We start from the raw sequence: 16,020 nt of genomic DNA, 5'->3' as shown, positions 1-16,020 counted from the left end.
ACTATTTCTTGATACTATTCCAAGGCTAGATATGTTTTATGTATACTTACAATAAAGAAAGAATACCTTGAAGGCTCCTATTTTTCTAAACTGTTAGCCCATTGAGAGATCAGAACACTTTCCAGAAATCCTTGGTCCATTGAGAGGTCCTGTCCTGGTTACTGTGGGTTTGGAGCATACTGCCAAGGATACTCGAGGTGGCATATACTTTGTACAGTCTTAACCCCTACATCACCTGCTCCGCGCACACCTCCCCATGGCGCTGTGCCCCGGAGCCAAGAACAAGGTTTCCAGCACGTTTTCCCTCAAACAGCAAAGTTTCCAGCACATTTTCCCTTCGGCCACTGCGTCTCTTAGGGATGCATTTACGGGAAGGGGGACTGGCCGCTGCAATCCAGAGCAGCTGTATTCCTTGCCAGAAATGGCCGGGTATGGAGATAAGGCACAGAGGAAGAAAACTTTATAAGGAGAAAACATTCATCAGGTTTCTGGCACCTCGGTGTAAACTGCACAGCTCCTCTCCTCCCCCCACTTTTTTCATTTGGTTTTTTGTTTTGGTTTGGTTTTTCCTCCTCTCAACCTGCGGCGGTTCCAGCCCCTGCCCGGGGGAGGCTCTGGGGGCCGGCGGGGAGGGGGCTGCGCACCGCGGGCAGGGGCCGGCGCTGAACCCCCGGCGGCTTTTTTTTTTTTTTTTTTTTTTGTGGTTGTTTTAAATAGGTGGGACCGAAGGCACTCCGTTTCCTGGAAACTCTTTTGCCTTTCGTTCCCTCCGCCATCCCGGCCGCGGGGGTGTGCGCGGCGGCGGGCGCGGTATAAATGGAGCGAGCAGCGGGAGCGGGTGGGTGGTGGTGACGGGCAGCTCCACCGGGACCAGGACCAGGACCAGGACCAGGACCAGGACCAGGACCAGGACCAGGACCAGGACCAGGACCAGGACCAGCACCAGGACCAGGACCAGCACCAGGACCAGGACCAGCACCAGCACCAGCACCAGCACCAGCACCAGCACCAGCACCACGAGACGCCGGTGCAGGGCACCATGGCCGACGGTAAGACCGCAAGACGATCCCCTCCCGCCGGTGCCCGGGGTTTCTGGCCCGCGAGGAGCGCTGACCGGCCGGAGCCTCCCCCCCACCCCCCGGCACCTGCGTGGGGGCGCCCGGGAGCGAAGCGCTCCCCTCAACCGGGACTCGGTGATACCTTCGGTCATTGCGAGCTGGTGCAAGAGTCAGCTTGCTGAACTCTCACCTGAAGCAAAGGGCAATAGGGAGTGGGAAAGACTAAACCAGGAGTAAGCGACAACGAGAAAAGTGCAGTTTTGTGCAGGGTCAGCTCCCTTTCCTCCCTCTGCAGCTACAATGCTCTCCGCTGGCTGGAGCGATGCCAGCATTTGCAGAATCAAGTTTGGTGCTATTTAAAGTTTTAATTGCTCTTAGAGAGGAGTGTTGACAGCTGGACTATGAACATGTGCCTACGTCCCACCCTGGTTTGAGAAGGATTTCTGGAAGCTCAACCAGAAGTATTGCTTCTGGCCTTCAGAAATCCCTCCATGCAGGTGGCTTTTCAGACTTGCTTGAGGGGGCAAAGAGAACCCCCATCTCCCACAGAGCTGTCTCCAAAGTCCCAGGAAACAGAACCGTGCAGTACCGATGGGCGCACAGCCCTCCGGGTGATACAACATCGCTCTGCCCGCGGGTGTCCCGGCTCACCGGGCTCTCAGCACTGCAACAGCGATGCCAAGGCGGGTCCCTGGGGTCAGGCACTGGCACAGGTGCTGTCAGCGCCCATCACAAAGCTGAGCCACTACACCCCAGGCAGCCCTCATGCCTGCATGGTTGTGGCTGGGATCCCACTGTCATCTGTACACCCTGGCGGCACTGCAGCTCCCTCCCCACCCATCTCTTGGGATCGATCATTTTGGGAAGAGGCACTTGCGCTTTAAAAAGTCTCCACTTTTTGCTAAATCCACTGAGGACGATAACCCTGGGTGACTGGGACAGGGAGGAGCCCCGGTCCTGCTCGCTTAACACGCTTATTTGCAACAAGTTTGGTTCAGTATCAGCAAGGTTCACACTCACACAGTTTGTGTGCTGTAGCATGGAGCCATGCCTCTGCTTACAAACAGGGAGGTGGCAAGAGAAAGGTTCTTTCTGTGCTCTGTCCCTGCTCCAGGGTCCCAATGGACCAGCTGGAGGGACCATGCCATTACTTATGGACAGTCCCAGCCGTGAGGGGGACTGGTGATGAGCCTGACTGCCTCTCCTGGATGCTCGCTGTGGTGTCCCCATGCAGGGAGAGCCAGGAGTGGGGTTTCCATTTAGCTCTGGGAACGGCAAGCTCAGGGTCAGCTATTTCCACCTGGCACCAGCCCGAGGAGGGCTTGGTGACCACCCCTGCTGGCATGCAAGCACTGGGGAGGGCACAGCCAGGGAGAGCTGCAGCACAAGGACAGCAAGCTGAGCATCACCCCTTGCAAGGGGACCCGGTCCCTGACTGGCACTGAGCTCATTTTAAGCACTAAACGCTTTTGCTTATTCTGGCAACTCACTTGTTTGCCGGCAGAGCATTCAAGGGTCACTGGCCTTGAGCAATGATGAACGATATCACATCGCTCCAGCGCAGCGCCTAGGGCAGTGGGGACATGGCCGTCGGCTGCTCGGGCACGCAGCCCTGCCCGCCTCAGCGGCTGGGAGGCAGAGCGGAGTGCCGGAGGGCAGGGAATCAGACACCCTCTTTGTCACTGAATTTACAGTTGGGCTCTCCAATTTGTCAGCGGAGCGTTAAAGCTGCGTGGAGAGGTGCCCTCAGCCTGGCTGAGGCACAGAACCATCCCTGACGTTGTCTGGGCTCAGCGGTGCTTGTTTGGGGTGGGGGGCACACAGACAGCAAACCCCGACCAACAGGCCCCACGCCTCCCAGAAAGCAGGGGTGAGCCCTGGGCTTTGCTCCAGCGCTGGGTGCCGTGAGCTGCGGACCTGGCACTGCTCTGGCAGCATACAGTGCCCGTCCTCGTGGTGGTACCATGGAGTGCAGCACCGCGGCACGAGAAATACAGCACAGAGCTCAGTCAGGAAGGCAACGCTTTGCTGTGAGCTCAGCTGCCGGCTGGCTGCAGGATCTCTGGCCTTGCCCCAGCAGGCTCGCAGCGCACAGTGACCCCAGCCTGCAGAGCCCTCCAGGAGAGATGCTCAGAGCTCGGCATGGCCGCAGCACCCAGGGCTGTGCCCGGCACACCAGGGAGGACAGGGCTGCTTGGGGGGACGAGGCTGCCAAACCTCAACACCAAGGTCCAAAAACCCAGGGCTCAGGGTGGGGGTGATAGCAATCCCTTCCAGCCCAAAGACAGGGGCTGCGTGCGTGGGGTACGGCTGCATCCCGGGGCTGGCAGCACACGACAGACAGGAGAGCTGTACCCACTGCTGCCTTTGCAGAACTGGTGCTGGAGTCATGGGACCTGCAGTGCGAGCGCAACGGCCGGGAGCACCGGACGGCGGAGATGGGCTGCCAGCAGCTGGTGGTGCGGCGGGGGCAGCCCTTCACCATCACCCTGCACTTCTCAGGCAGAAGCTACGAGGAGGAGGTGGACAAACTCGCCTTCAACGTCGAGACGGGTGAGTGTCACTGTGTCCTGTGGCGCAACTGCCTGCCGCGGGGTGAGCTACCCCTGCCTGGGGGCTCACCCCATGCTCACATGGGTGCTGCACTGAGGCACCCTCCCCATCTCACACAGTCCCTGTGCATGTCCCCCCCATTCCCTCCTGGCAGAGGCTGGTGCTGCGCACAGCTTTTATACCAAGACAGACAGAAAAAGGAGAAACTTGGCTCCATAACAAGAGCTGAAGGGAAGTGATAAAGAAATGAAACAAAAAGCTGCTGCTGCTGCCACCTCCTCCCATGGCTGAGCCAGACTCAGGGCCATGCTGGAGCCACTGGCTCACTGGGAAATGTCTTGGTTGCAGCAGGAAAACCTGCCCAAGTCTCTTGTCCTTCTGAGAAACATCAGCAAAAGCGCATATTTTCAACCAGAGGGTTTCACAGCACTTTTGTTGATGGTCTTTTTACCCGGTCACCCCTGACCCTGGTTGCTCAGACATCCCCGGAGCGGGATTTGCTCAGGAAACACAAACCCTGGAGAAAGGAAACGTTCCCATTGAGCCTCCCCAGCGCACAGCACTGCTGCCTGTCCCCCCTCCAAGCAGTATACAGGAGCCAGGCGCAGCATCCGGCGGGTCCCTGTGGCTCTGGGGGCTTCTCCTGCTGCTGCTGTGGCCCTGGCAAGAGCCTGCTGGGAGCAGCAGGGACAAGGACATCGCTCCTATGGCCAGCTCTGGCCGCAGCCACTGGGCAGGGGCTTGGCCCCCGCCAGTTCAGAGTAAAGGGAGAGGAAGCTCTTTCTTGGGCAAGAGTTATTTTGGGGCTGCAGCATCCTGCCGAGTTAACCAGGCCAGAACTCAAACTCCACATGGGTTTCCTCGCAGTGTAAAACGCTCTTTTTCTTTTCCCCTAAAACCTCTGATCCCACCACGGAGTGACAAAGACGAACTCGGAACCCCCCAGCTTCACCCTAAACCAGCAGCTCTCCCATTGCCCCCCCCGGTCCCAAGGCAGCCATGGCAGGGGTCCGCCTGCCCGCTGCTCAAACCCGTCGGGTTTTTACGAGGTCAGGCTGCATCCTGGGCAATCCCAGGCTGGTTTTGCAAGCGAGGAGAAGCTCCCCCCCAGCACAGCCCCCTGGGGCAAAGGCACAGGCCGTCTGGCTGGAGCACAGCCCCGGAGCTTGCAGAAAAAGGGACAAAGGTGCTTCAGCTCTCGCGAAGGCACCCGGCTGTGCAGCCAGGGCAGGGGCTGTCAGACCTGGCCCCCCCTGGGACAGTGAGGCCGCCGAGGCCACGTGCCACCTCCCGCAGGAAAGAGATGAGCGGCTCCATGCGAAAATAGAGCCCATATTTTTAAAGCAGGTGTGTTTGAAGAGCCCTGCTGAGTCACCTGGGCGGGCTTTGCAAGGCGAGGAGGAGGAGGAGGAGGCAGGCTCCCATGGCTGGCCATCCCCACGGCAGCGCCAGACTGGCCGTTGCCAAAAGGACACAGTTACCTCAACCCAGCCTCACTGAAAGGACAGAGAGGAGAAACTGTGTCACTCTCATGAGTTCATGAGTATTTTTGGTGACTCGCCTGGCGTCCTGCCCACGCTGCGGGCGAAGGCTGGCAGGGAACCAGCCCAAGGCTGTGCTCCCGGCGGGGGGGCGGGGAGCCGGACCATGGCGGCACTGCTGCACTGGCTGCCAGCCAGCCCTGCACGGTCACCGGCACTGGCATCACCACAGGGCCAGGTTCAGCAGGAGCTGGGCGTCACCGCTCCCCGGAGGAGCGGTGTTTGGAGCCAGATCAGTGCAGGTGGCTTGGATGCAGCCGCATGCTTGGAGGGGCCAGCAGAGATCATGCTGTCCTCGGCTCGAGTGCTGCGGCCACTGATGTAATCACTGGTTGTGGGATGTTTGCAGCAACGCCTGAGGCTGTACGCACGTAGTGAGGCTCCTGCTAAGAGCACCCAGGTGATGGGGGCTCTGGGGTTTGCAGCTGTGCTCTACCGGGGCTCCCACACCATGGGCCGTGGCAGGACCGGGCTGCGTGGCACAGGGACTTGGCAGCTCTGCTCCGAGCAGAGGCAGGAGTGGGTGCAGCTGAGGGGAGGAGACATGGCACCGGCACAAGCCCCCCCTCCACTCTGCTGGCCCTTGGCACCCACAGGGCAAGTCCCTCTGTCCTGCCCCTTCCCAAACAGCAAGAGACACACATGAGCTTCCTACAGCTGGGCTGCCCCGTGCCTGCAGTACCCGACAAACCAAACAGCAAACGTTCCTGGGTTGCAAGACCCGAGGTCCAGGCAGCCGGCGGAGGGCATAGGAACACCACAGGGCGCTTGCAGGGCAGATCCCCTCGGCACAGCCCCCACGGCATGGGGCTCCCAGGGCCTTGGAGCACCGGGAGAACTGACGTGCTCCTTCTTGGCAGGGCCCTGTCCCATCGAGACGTCGGGAACCAGGTCCCACTTTGCTGTGACTAGCTTCCCAGAGGAATCAGGCTGGAGTGCCGCGGTGCAGCAGCAGGATGGAGACTCCCTCTGTGTCTCACTCTGCTCCCCCACCAGCGCCTGCATCGGCCGCTACAGCCTGACACTGGAGACCTCCACCGGCTACCAGGGCTCCAGCTACCGCATCGGGGACTTTGTTCTGCTCTTTAACGCCTGGCACCCAGGTGAGGCTTTCACCTTCCCAAGACTGGGGATTTCCAGGTAAGAGGAGCACAAGCCACCCCCAGCTCTGCCGGGCCAGCACATCCCCACAGGTCTCACCCCATTGCAGACCCCGGGTACCCCAAGCCCTGCCCTGAGCTCAGGTCGAAGCAGAAACCTCCACTTTGCTTCCACCTCCACATGGTCCCCTCAGCAGGTTGAGGCTGCAAGCAACATCCCCCACCCCAGAACACGTGCAGCCCCTTTTGCCTGCACCCCAAACACCTGACGCCCCATCTGGGCCACCCCCACCCCACGAAGCCCCACGGCAGCTCACCTCTGTGGTGCTGGTGTGAAGCCCTGGGCACCCCCGGCAGGAGGTCTCAGGTGGGTGGTGGGTGGAGGAAAAGCCCCTTAATTGTCCCTAATTGCCCCCACCAGGACAGGGTTTAACGACCCGGGGCAAAACAACAGCCGGGATTTTAATCTCTCCACATCCTTCCTCTGCCCCGTGGAGCAGCCTTGCTCCACCCAGCCAGACCTGCCCTGAAACGGTCCATTTCCTGCATCCCAAAGGCTTGGTGCCAGCTCCACCGAGATAAGGGGCTTTGGGAAGATTCGCTCACCCAGGGCTGTATGTGTTGGGTTTTTTTGTGAAAACATTTCCAGTAAATAGTGATTTTTTTTCCAGCAGTAACTGCTGTGTGAGCAAAATGGCTTCAGCTGCGATCTCAGCCAGTGTGCCCTGTTCCCACTGCTCGCTTCTCTTACCAGGAAGATTTCCCCTCCTGGGAAAAGACCCAACTCGATAAAACAAAAGGGAGGAAAAAAGAGACAAATGAGAAAGAATGCAAAAGAAAACCACAAGCTTGCTGAAAATCTCCCATCAGCTCAAATCAAACTGGGGTGAAATTCTCCAGCAGTTTTTTCAGACAGGAGCAGTTCTGGCCCCTCCTGCCTCATTTCCCACCAGATCCATCCCCGGTCACTGCCCAGCACGTCGTCCCTGGGGAGGGAGGGGGGCGGCTCTGAGCAGGGCCAGGGCGCACGGGGCAGAGCACTGTCCCCATCTCTCGCTCTTCCCGCAGAGGACACGGTCTTCCTCCGAGACGAGGAGGAGCGCCGCGAGTACGTGCTGTCCCAGGAGGGGCTCATCTACCAGGGTGCCCGTGACTACATCACCTCCATCCCCTGGCACTTCGGCCAGGTGAGTGGGGCACGGCCCCCCAGGACCCCTGGGACCCCCAGCCAAGCCCAGACCATGCAGCCCTGGCGTGCAGGGTGCGGGGGCTGATGCCACGTGTGTGCCCCCGAATGTGCAGCCCAAACGCAGCCAGCACCTCGGGGAGGATCCAGCCCCACCACGCAGCCGTGGGACAAACCAAAATCTCATCTCCAAGAGGGGAACGTGCTGACTTCAAAGCATTGGCAGAGTGAGGGGAGCGTTCCTGCACGGCTTCTGGGGGCCCCAGGGCCACAAACTCCTAATCGGGGCAGCCACGCTGTGCTGGGAGCCGGTGCCCGATAACGTGCTCCCAGGCGCTGTGCCGGCCGCACCGATAAGGCAGCGCCCACACCCCGAGCTGCAGCCCCCTGTGACCACGCTGGGCCCCGGTGCAGGGGGAGCCCCAGCCACCCTCCCTGAGCTCCGGGCTGTCCTGGAGGGGCTGTGGGGGCGGTGGGAGCAGGGGTGCCCGTGGCCCCCGCAGGATCCTTGCCTGGATTTGGGGCAGGGCTGCGACTCACCCAGTGATGGGAAATAGGGGGTTTTCCCCAAAGGTCAGGTCTGTGCCTGACCCCTGTGCAGCAGCATCTGCAGGAAGCAGGATCCGGCTCCGGCACGAGGGTGGGAGCTCGCCCTTGGGCTTCACAGGCTGAGCCTCCACCGGCCGCAGTGCCAGCCCCTTGTCACAGTGGCACAAAGGGGGGATGTCACTCAGCGGGCACTGGCTCAGGGAGGGGACCCTGGGTATGCGTGACCCCCACGTGCCCGGCAGCTCTGCTGGCAGGGCATCGCGGTGAGCCAGGGAGGGAGGACAGGGGCGGGAGAGCCCCCGTATACCATGGGGACCTCACACACCTTTTCTCCACTCTCTGCACCAGTTCGAGGATGACATCTTGTCCATCTGCCTCAAGCTGCTGGACACAAACCCCAAATTCCTGAAGGACCAGAACCGGGATTGCTCCCGCCGCAACGACCCTGTGTACATCGGCAGGGTGGTGAGCGCCATGGTGAGTCCCACGGAGCTCTGGCCACCAGCGCACCCGGCAGGGTGTCCCCAGGGTCCTCAGCACTCCGTGTCCCCCAGGATGCAAACATCCTCGCATGGTCCCCCCAGCTACAGCTTGCAACTATAGCTGTGACAGAGAGGTGGCATTTGCCATTCCAGGATGGCTAACGGGGGTGACAGCACGTTTGAGCTGGGGGAAGGCGCTTTCCCTCCCTCGCCAGCCTGCTCCTGCCCCTCAGTGCCCTGCCGTCCCTCCATTGCGGCCCTTCTTGTTGTGCCGCAGGTAAATTGTAACGACGAGGACCGGGGGGTGCTGGCAGGGCGGTGGGACAACTGTTACGAAGATGGGATGAGTCCGATGGCCTGGATTGGCAGCGTGGATATTCTCAAGAGGTGGAAGAAGTTTGGGTGTCAGCCAGTCAAGTACGGCCAGTGCTGGGTCTTCGCTGCCGTGGCGTGTACCGGTGAGAGCAGATGTCTCCCATCTCCCCTTCCCTGCGGGATGGGGTCACCCGTGTGTGTCCCCCGTCTCCCATCTCAACCCCCTGCCCTCCACCCTGTGCTTCAGCAGGAGGGAACCACTGGTGCTGATTATAATCATCCCGCAACGATCACTTAGCAGTTAAGCTCTCTGTTACTCTTAATTTGTCAGGAAATGGAGGGAAAAAATGATAGAAAAGGGCTCTGGCTTTTCAATTAGTGCCGCCTCCCCAGCCTGGCAGAGAGGGCGGAGCTGGATGCACGGCCCAGGAGAAGGAAAGTGGCTTTAAGGTCAAGTTTGCAATAAAGTTGTTAATCCACTGAGATAAAAATAATTTCACTGCCATCGAGGCAGTTGGGCTGGGGCGAAAGAAAAATTCCAGGCTCGCTTCTGTTGAGAAGTGCACACATGCACTTGCACGCTTGCACAGTTTCGCCTTGAGAAAAATGCTGCACTTGTGGGGTTGCATGAGCGTGAGTGTGCGTTTATATATCACAGATATATGAGTTCCTTTTCAGAGTTGAGAAATAGCAGAAAACTAAAGTGGATTTTCTGCGACTCTCAGAAGTTTATAGCTTTCCTTTGAAGCGTTATAACTACCTCGCTGTTCCCCAGGGAGCTCCGCTCACAGTAAAAGGCAGCTGTGAGATTAAATAAGAGGTTGCGGCGTGCTGCTGCCCATGCACTCCCTCAAAAGCACTCGCAGCCTCTTTTGTGCCTTTTTTCTACTGCAATATCAAAACCTGGCAGACTGTCAGTGCCACGTGCCACCCATCTTGCCTGCGGCACGCCAAGTCCCATGACAACTGCAGGAACCGGCTTGTCCTGGGGATCAGTCCCCGGGCACCTCTTTGTGGGGAAGGACAGGAGCTGTGCAAATCCATGGCTCCATGCAACAGGAGCTGTGCAAACCTGTGGCTGTGCACACCTGGGACTCCCCAGGGCAGGAGCCATGCAAACCCAGGACCCCCGGTGTCCCCCATCTCACCCTCCCCTGCCTCCCTGCAGTCATGCGGTGCCTGGGGGTCCCCAGCCGGGTGGTGACCAACTACAACTCAGCCCACGACACCAATGGCAACCTGGTCATCGACCGCTACCTTAACGAGATAGGGGAGGAGGACCGGCGCTCCAGGGACATGATCTGGTAAGCAGCACGGCGGGACCCCAGCCTGCCCACCTCTGGGGCGGTGTTTGCCCCTTTCCCAGCTCCTCCTGAGAGTCCGGCAGGCGCTGGGGGAGGCTGAGGCCCCTACATCCTGGCTTCCTTTGCAGGAACTTCCACTGCTGGGTGGAGTCCTGGATGGCCCGTCCAGACCTGGCACCCGGCTACGATGGGTGGCAGGCGCTGGACCCGACACCCCAGGAGAAGAGCGAAGGTACAGCGTGCGCTGTGCAGGGACTCCGTCCCACCCCGCGCCCCTGCCACAGCAGCATCTTCCCCCACCACAACCGTGTCTTGCCCCTGTGGTGGTCAAACCCCGAGCGGTGATGGCGGCTCCGCTCCCTGCAGGGGTTTTCTGCTGCGGGCCGGCCCCCGTCAGAGCCATCAAGGAAGGCGACCTGCAGATGAAGTACGACATCCCCTTCATCTTCGCGGAGGTCAACGCCGACGTGGTGTACTGGGTGGTGCAGCACGATGGGTCGCAGAAGAAGAGCACCCACTCCTCGGTCGTGGGGAAGAACATCAGCACCAAGAGTGTGGGCAAGGACAGCAGGGAGGACATCACCCATACCTACAAGTACCCGGAGGGTACGGGGCAGCAGCGGGGGCAGAGACGCTACAGGGGGTCGGCTGTTGGGAAACAGAGTGGGGGAATGATTAATTAACGCACCAGGAGGGCTCCAGGGATCAGGGCAAAGCAGCCCAGACCATGCCCTCCCTGTACCCACTGGGAACCGTGGTTTTCCATGCACCGCAGGGTCTGAAAAGGAGAGAGAAGTGTTTGCGAAGGCAGAGCATGAGCAGAGCTCTCTCAGGGAGGAGGATGAGGGGCTGCACCTCAAGATCAAGCTGTCGGAGGGCGCAAACAACGGCTGCGACTTTGATGTCTTCGCCGTCATCAGCAACAACACAGACGCAGAGCGAGTCTGCAGGCTCATGCTGTGTGCTCGAACTGCCAGCTACAACGGCACCGTCGGGCCCCAGTGTGGCATGAAGGACCTGCTGAACGTCACCCTCGCACCCCAGGCAGGTAAGAGACCTGCTGGCAGCGAGGTGAGGATGCTTTGGTGAGGGCTGGGGTCAGGTCAGCAATTTTCCCCGTGTTCAGCTGCATCTTGGGGGTCTGCAGTGAGGCTGCGGTGCTGGGGTGGGGGCCAGGGATGGGTACCCCAGGCAGAGCGCTGCCGTGCCTGGCCACGGGCTGGGGCAGCCCTCGCAGCCAGCGGGAGGGAGCCACCACCCCCGGGTTTGGGCTCTGCATCAACAGCTTTCCAGAGGGGAAAGCCCTGGTCGCAGCCGCCACACAACAGCCAAGAGCACTGAGTGCTGGGCACGTTCCAACAGGGGGTCAGGGCAGGGAGCTGGGACCAATAGGAAGGGTCAGGACCAACTCACTCAAGACCACCCTTCCTGAAAACATGATGTGAGCCAAGGGTTTTGCTTTCAGCCTTCCCCTCCTTGCTTCTCCAGCCTGGCACGAGCACTGCCGGCGCTGCAGGCATGATGGTATCCCCTCTGCTTGTATCCCCTCTGGCTGTACCACCGCCTCCAGTTTGTCAGGTCAGCACGCTCCAGGCTGGCGTAGGGCGGCAATCAGAGGTTTCTGTTTAATCCCGTGGAATAACAGCAGCATTAAAGCATGGCCTGGGTGGCAGGGACAGCCAGCACCCAGAGCTGGTGTGTTGATCCATCCGGCAGCCCTGTGCCACCTGTGCAGTGTCGCAACCATCTCGGCAGGCGAGGGCTCACATGAGCTGCAGCTCTGTCACAAGGCTGCTTGGGTGAGCAATGCCTCCTTCAGGGCTTCATCCTTATTTGTCTGCCACTGCGGATTTTTAATCTTTGATGAAGCGATAAGGAGCATTGCTCAGGCAGGGGGCTGGAAACGCATTTAGAGCGGGACAAAAGTTACAGCCGTTGCATCCATCATGCCGAGGGAGCAAGCTGTGCACATCACAGGGTTCTCGTCCCAGGGTGCTCTGCTGCACTCATCTGCATCCCTCTCTTGCTCTTCTGTACGCCTCTGCTTTGCCAGCCGGAGCTGGGCTAGGTTGGCGTCTCCAGCAGGATTTTTCCACAGGCAGGGAGAACGGGACTGACCCCAGGTCAGCTCCGATAGCACGGTCCCAGGCTGGTCGCAGCAGCGCTGAAGCTCTTGGCGTTTCCTCCTTGGGCGGGCGCGATGTCTCGCAGCGTTTTGCCACAGAGCTGTCCTGGCACGGGCCTGCTGAACCTTTGTTTGTTTTTGTTACAACTTAGCATTACTGCCTGGTAATTAAACAAAAGTTTTGATTTATGTCAGTTTTCTGTAGACCCTTTAGGGCATGGAAAACTTAATACATCTGCTGTCCTGGAACAGCCTAATTTTTAATCTACGCCAAGATCTGCTCTTCTAACGGGGCCCGTAACAAATGCAGCAGTCAGCTCTCTGCTATTTGTTGAGCCGCATTAAGGGACTAACGAACGTGCCCGCTCTCACCGACGAAGGGAAGCGGGACACTGCCTTTGCTCACACTTGCAACCCCTCTTGGTGGTGGTGGTACCAGCGGGTACCAGCGCCCACAGAGCTGCTCTGGAGCCTCCCTGGACGGGGACAGCGGGGGCTGCGCGTTGCCCAGCCCGCTGGAGGAGCCCCGCTGGCCCATCCAGCATCATTTTCTCTGAGGCTTTAATTACGAGCTCCTGAAGCTTCTCCCCCCCCCAGCTCCTGCCTGGGAATATAGGCCTTGGGACTCCCCAAATTGCACCCTGTAGGGAACCCCTGCGCTCCGTGCCGGTGCCGGGAGCCCAGCCGGAGCAGCGCTGAGCCCGTCCCTCTCCCCTCAGCCGATGCTCCAGCACTTCATGTCCGGCCCCAGACTTCGGTTCCAGCGGCCACGGCCTCTCCAGGGTCCTTCCCCAGGGCGGCTCTGCAGCTGGTTGTCTTCAGCCTCCTTCCCCCCTCAGCACAAGACAGCCCAGTCCCCAAAGGGCTTTAGGATAAACAGTGCTCAGAGCTGAGCGAGGCCAGCTGCCAGGGAGCAGGGCTGTCTCACGCCGCCAGCACCGGCTGTAAGGGTTGGCGAAGCCCCTCTGGAGCCCCAGCGCAGGCACGTCCCCGGGGTCCTGCCCTGGCACGTGGCTCCTTCCCCTCCCCAGAACGTCACTTCTGGCACCTGGTGTCAGAGCCCCGGCCAGGCTGCAACGTCCCTCCCTGAGCCGGGCGCTCGCAGCCCTGCTTCCCTGCACAGGCGGGAGCCAGCACTGGCACCCAGCACCCTGGCAGCACCCAGAGGACCCAGCTGGGCACATGGCGACCGGCTGCAGTTGTCTGTGGCTCGTTTGGGAAATACTGGAGATCTAAGGGTAGATGACAGCTAAATATAACCAGTTTTCTCAGGGAGCAGTTAGGCAACACACCCCCCAGCACAGGCTTGCTCACGGGTGCTCGAGCCGGCAGCTCGCGGTGCCTGCCCTCCCTGCAGTGCCCCTTCCTCAGAGGGGTTTGCCCAGTGCCAAGGGGCCCCCAGCTCCCCCAAGACTTTCCCACCCTCGCAAGGTGCCTGGAGAAGCTCCTGGGGAGCCCAGGCCAAATAGGTGCCAGCATGGGGCCATGGGCACTGGGTTGGGAAGCGGCTGAGCCCTGACCCCACTCTGCTTCCCCTTCCAGAGGAGAGAGTGCCCTTGCGTGTCCTATACGAGAAGTACGGGGAGAACCTGACCCAGGACAACCTCATCAAGGTGGTGGCTCTCTTGACCGAGTACCAGACCGGCAACATCATCGTGGCCGTCAGGGATGTCTACATCCAGAATCCAGAGATCAAGATCAGGGTAAGGGCTCAGCTACTCTGTCCCAGACAGGTTTTGGGGGGACACCTCTATTCACAGGGGATTGCTGCAATCACCTTGGGGGGTTGGTCTCAGAGACGTGAGCCTTGGGGCTGGAGCAGCCCCACCACAGTGGGGCTTGGGCAGCATCCCTGAGGACCTGCATCCCCAGGGACCTGCCTTGGCAGGGGGAGCACCACGGCCCCCAGGCATGGTGGTGCTGGGGGTCTGACTCCGCCTGCTTACAGATTTTAGGAGAGCCGATGCAGAAGCGGAAGCTGGTGGCAGAAATCAGCCTGGTGAACCCCCTCGCAGTCCCCCTGAGCAACTGCGTGTTCGTGGTGGAGGGCGCCGGCCTCACTGATGGGCAGCAGATCAAGGAGCTGTAAGAGCTTTTCCTCCCTTCACTTGGCTGGGCCGTTGGGAATGGGGTGAGGGTGAATTTTTGTGCCTGGAGCCCCCCAGGGAGGGCAGCCCCCTGGCCTGGCTCTGCTATGGGCAGGGGGAGCTGGGGCTGCACCGGTCCCTGCGGGGCACGGGGGCTCAGAGCATCTCTGTCCCATGCCTTGCTGGGGAAGGGGATTCAGTCTCGCCACAGGGGGGTCCCTGTACCGCCCTGTGGCACTGCGAGCACGGGGAGGGTGACAGATCGCTGGGAGGGAGAGGGGCTGCCCCGCTGACCCCCTGCCTTCCCCCAGCGAGGAGCCCATGGAGCCACAGGCAGAGGCCAAGTTCAGGCTGGATTTCGTGCCGCACCAGGCAGGGCTGCACAAGCTGATGGTGGACTTCGAGAGTGACAAGCTGACAGGGGTGAAGGGCTACCGCAATGTCATCATCGCGCCCCAGCCCAAGTAAGCGGCCATAGCAGCCCCCCCCCCCGACCCTGCCTCCCCTCTTGCTTGGGGGCTTCCTGGCCCCCCACTCGCTTTAGCCCAAGACGGTCCCAGCAGCACATGGAAGGACAACTGCCAAAGCCCAGCCCGACCCTGACATGGCAGCCGCGGTGCTGCGCTCCTCTCTGGGAGCGCTCGGTGCTGCAGGAGGAGAAGCAATGGGAGTGGGGACAAGAGAGAGGGGCCGGGGGTGTTTGGGGGCTCCCTGTGCAGCCACTTGTTTCACCACCTTTCCCTCACCCCATGGGGTGGAAACGTCCCTGTCCTGCTTGTCGCCCTGCCTGGGCGCAGCAGAGCCCCCCAGAGCCCCCCCAGCCCAGCAGAGCTGGGCAGTGGACACCCCCCTCCTCTTTCTGCAGTGCTGACAGCCCCGGGCTGCAGAGCAGATTTCATAAACCAAACAGAACCACCACCTTCTCCAGCACTGACTGCACCTCAGCCTGCTCACACATGCCATTACAATTCTCTGAATGCAATACGGTAGATAAAAGATTGTATACTGTGAGCACAAAGCTGTTTATATGCCATATGTATAACAAATCTATTTATAGCCCTATAAATACATACTACATATAACCTTAATGCATAGGTAAAACAAGGTATTCGCTTTAATAACCGTTCCTGCTGCTGCAAACACTGTGTAGCGAGGGACAGGATGTTACCTTGACATGAACTAACTATGCAAGCACTGAATAAAAACTCTATTTTTCACTTTTAAAGCCAGACCTGACTTCTCTTGAGCATCCTCTCCAAGGATGGTTGTAGCCAGAAAGAGCCAGCGCGGGGCCCCGCGGTGACCCCCACGGCTCTCCCGGTCCCACAGCACAACTCGGCAGCACCCACGGCACAGGGTAAAACCGTGCTCAGCCTCCCAGGGAGTGCAGCGGCCCCTGAAGCTAATGCAGAAGCCGTGCATTCCTGGTGCATTTCTCCCATAGCAGGAATGGCCCAGCGCCATGACAGGAGAGAAAACCCGTACAGGAAATTAAACGAACAGACTTTGCACGCCCAGGCTCTCATCGGGGCAGCCAGCGGCAGCTCCCAGTGTGGCCGGAAAAAGCGTGGGCCATCCGTCAAAGCACGGCTGTGGGGGGCACGAGAAACCCAGCCTGGGGGCGAGGGGAAAGGGGTGGCTGAGCACAGGGGTGCAGGAGGAGAACAGGGATTTGTCTCAAGCCTGGAACAGAGGTCAAGGCACTGCTTCCCACACCAGA

The 16,020-nt window shown here is 60.1% G+C and overlaps 1 protein-coding gene across 2 annotated transcripts; it reads left to right on the top strand.

Moving 5' to 3' along the window:
* The first annotated feature begins 900 nt into the window (after nucleotides 1–900).
* On the top strand, nucleotides 901–15,525 carry TGM2 (transglutaminase 2). Of its 2 annotated transcripts, XM_075768745.1 has the most exons (14): nucleotides 901–986; nucleotides 1,026–1,049; nucleotides 3,432–3,611; nucleotides 6,013–6,255; nucleotides 7,321–7,439; nucleotides 8,336–8,464; nucleotides 8,747–8,927; nucleotides 9,953–10,088; nucleotides 10,217–10,320; nucleotides 10,455–10,694; nucleotides 10,864–11,136; nucleotides 13,756–13,916; nucleotides 14,162–14,298; nucleotides 14,612–15,525. In XM_075768745.1, exons 2-14 carry the CDS (start codon nucleotides 1,040–1,042, stop codon nucleotides 14,766–14,768), a joined length of 2,070 nt encoding a protein of 689 aa, XP_075624860.1. In that variant the 5' UTR covers nucleotides 901–986; nucleotides 1,026–1,039; the 3' UTR covers nucleotides 14,769–15,525. The 2 variants fall into 2 exon arrangements, with proteins under 2 accessions (XP_075624860.1, XP_075624859.1); XM_075768744.1 differs by having other exon boundaries at nucleotides 906–1,049.
* The last annotated feature ends 495 nt before the right edge of the window (nucleotides 15,526–16,020 follow it).

Source organism: Balearica regulorum, chromosome 16 (genome assembly GCF_011004875.1).
Source record: "Balearica regulorum gibbericeps isolate bBalReg1 chromosome 16, bBalReg1.pri, whole genome shotgun sequence".
Taxonomy (NCBI): domain Eukaryota; kingdom Metazoa; phylum Chordata; class Aves; order Gruiformes; family Gruidae; genus Balearica; species Balearica regulorum.
The sequence above is the reverse complement of the archived record's forward strand: the minus strand, read 5'-3'. Positions and strand labels throughout refer to the sequence as shown.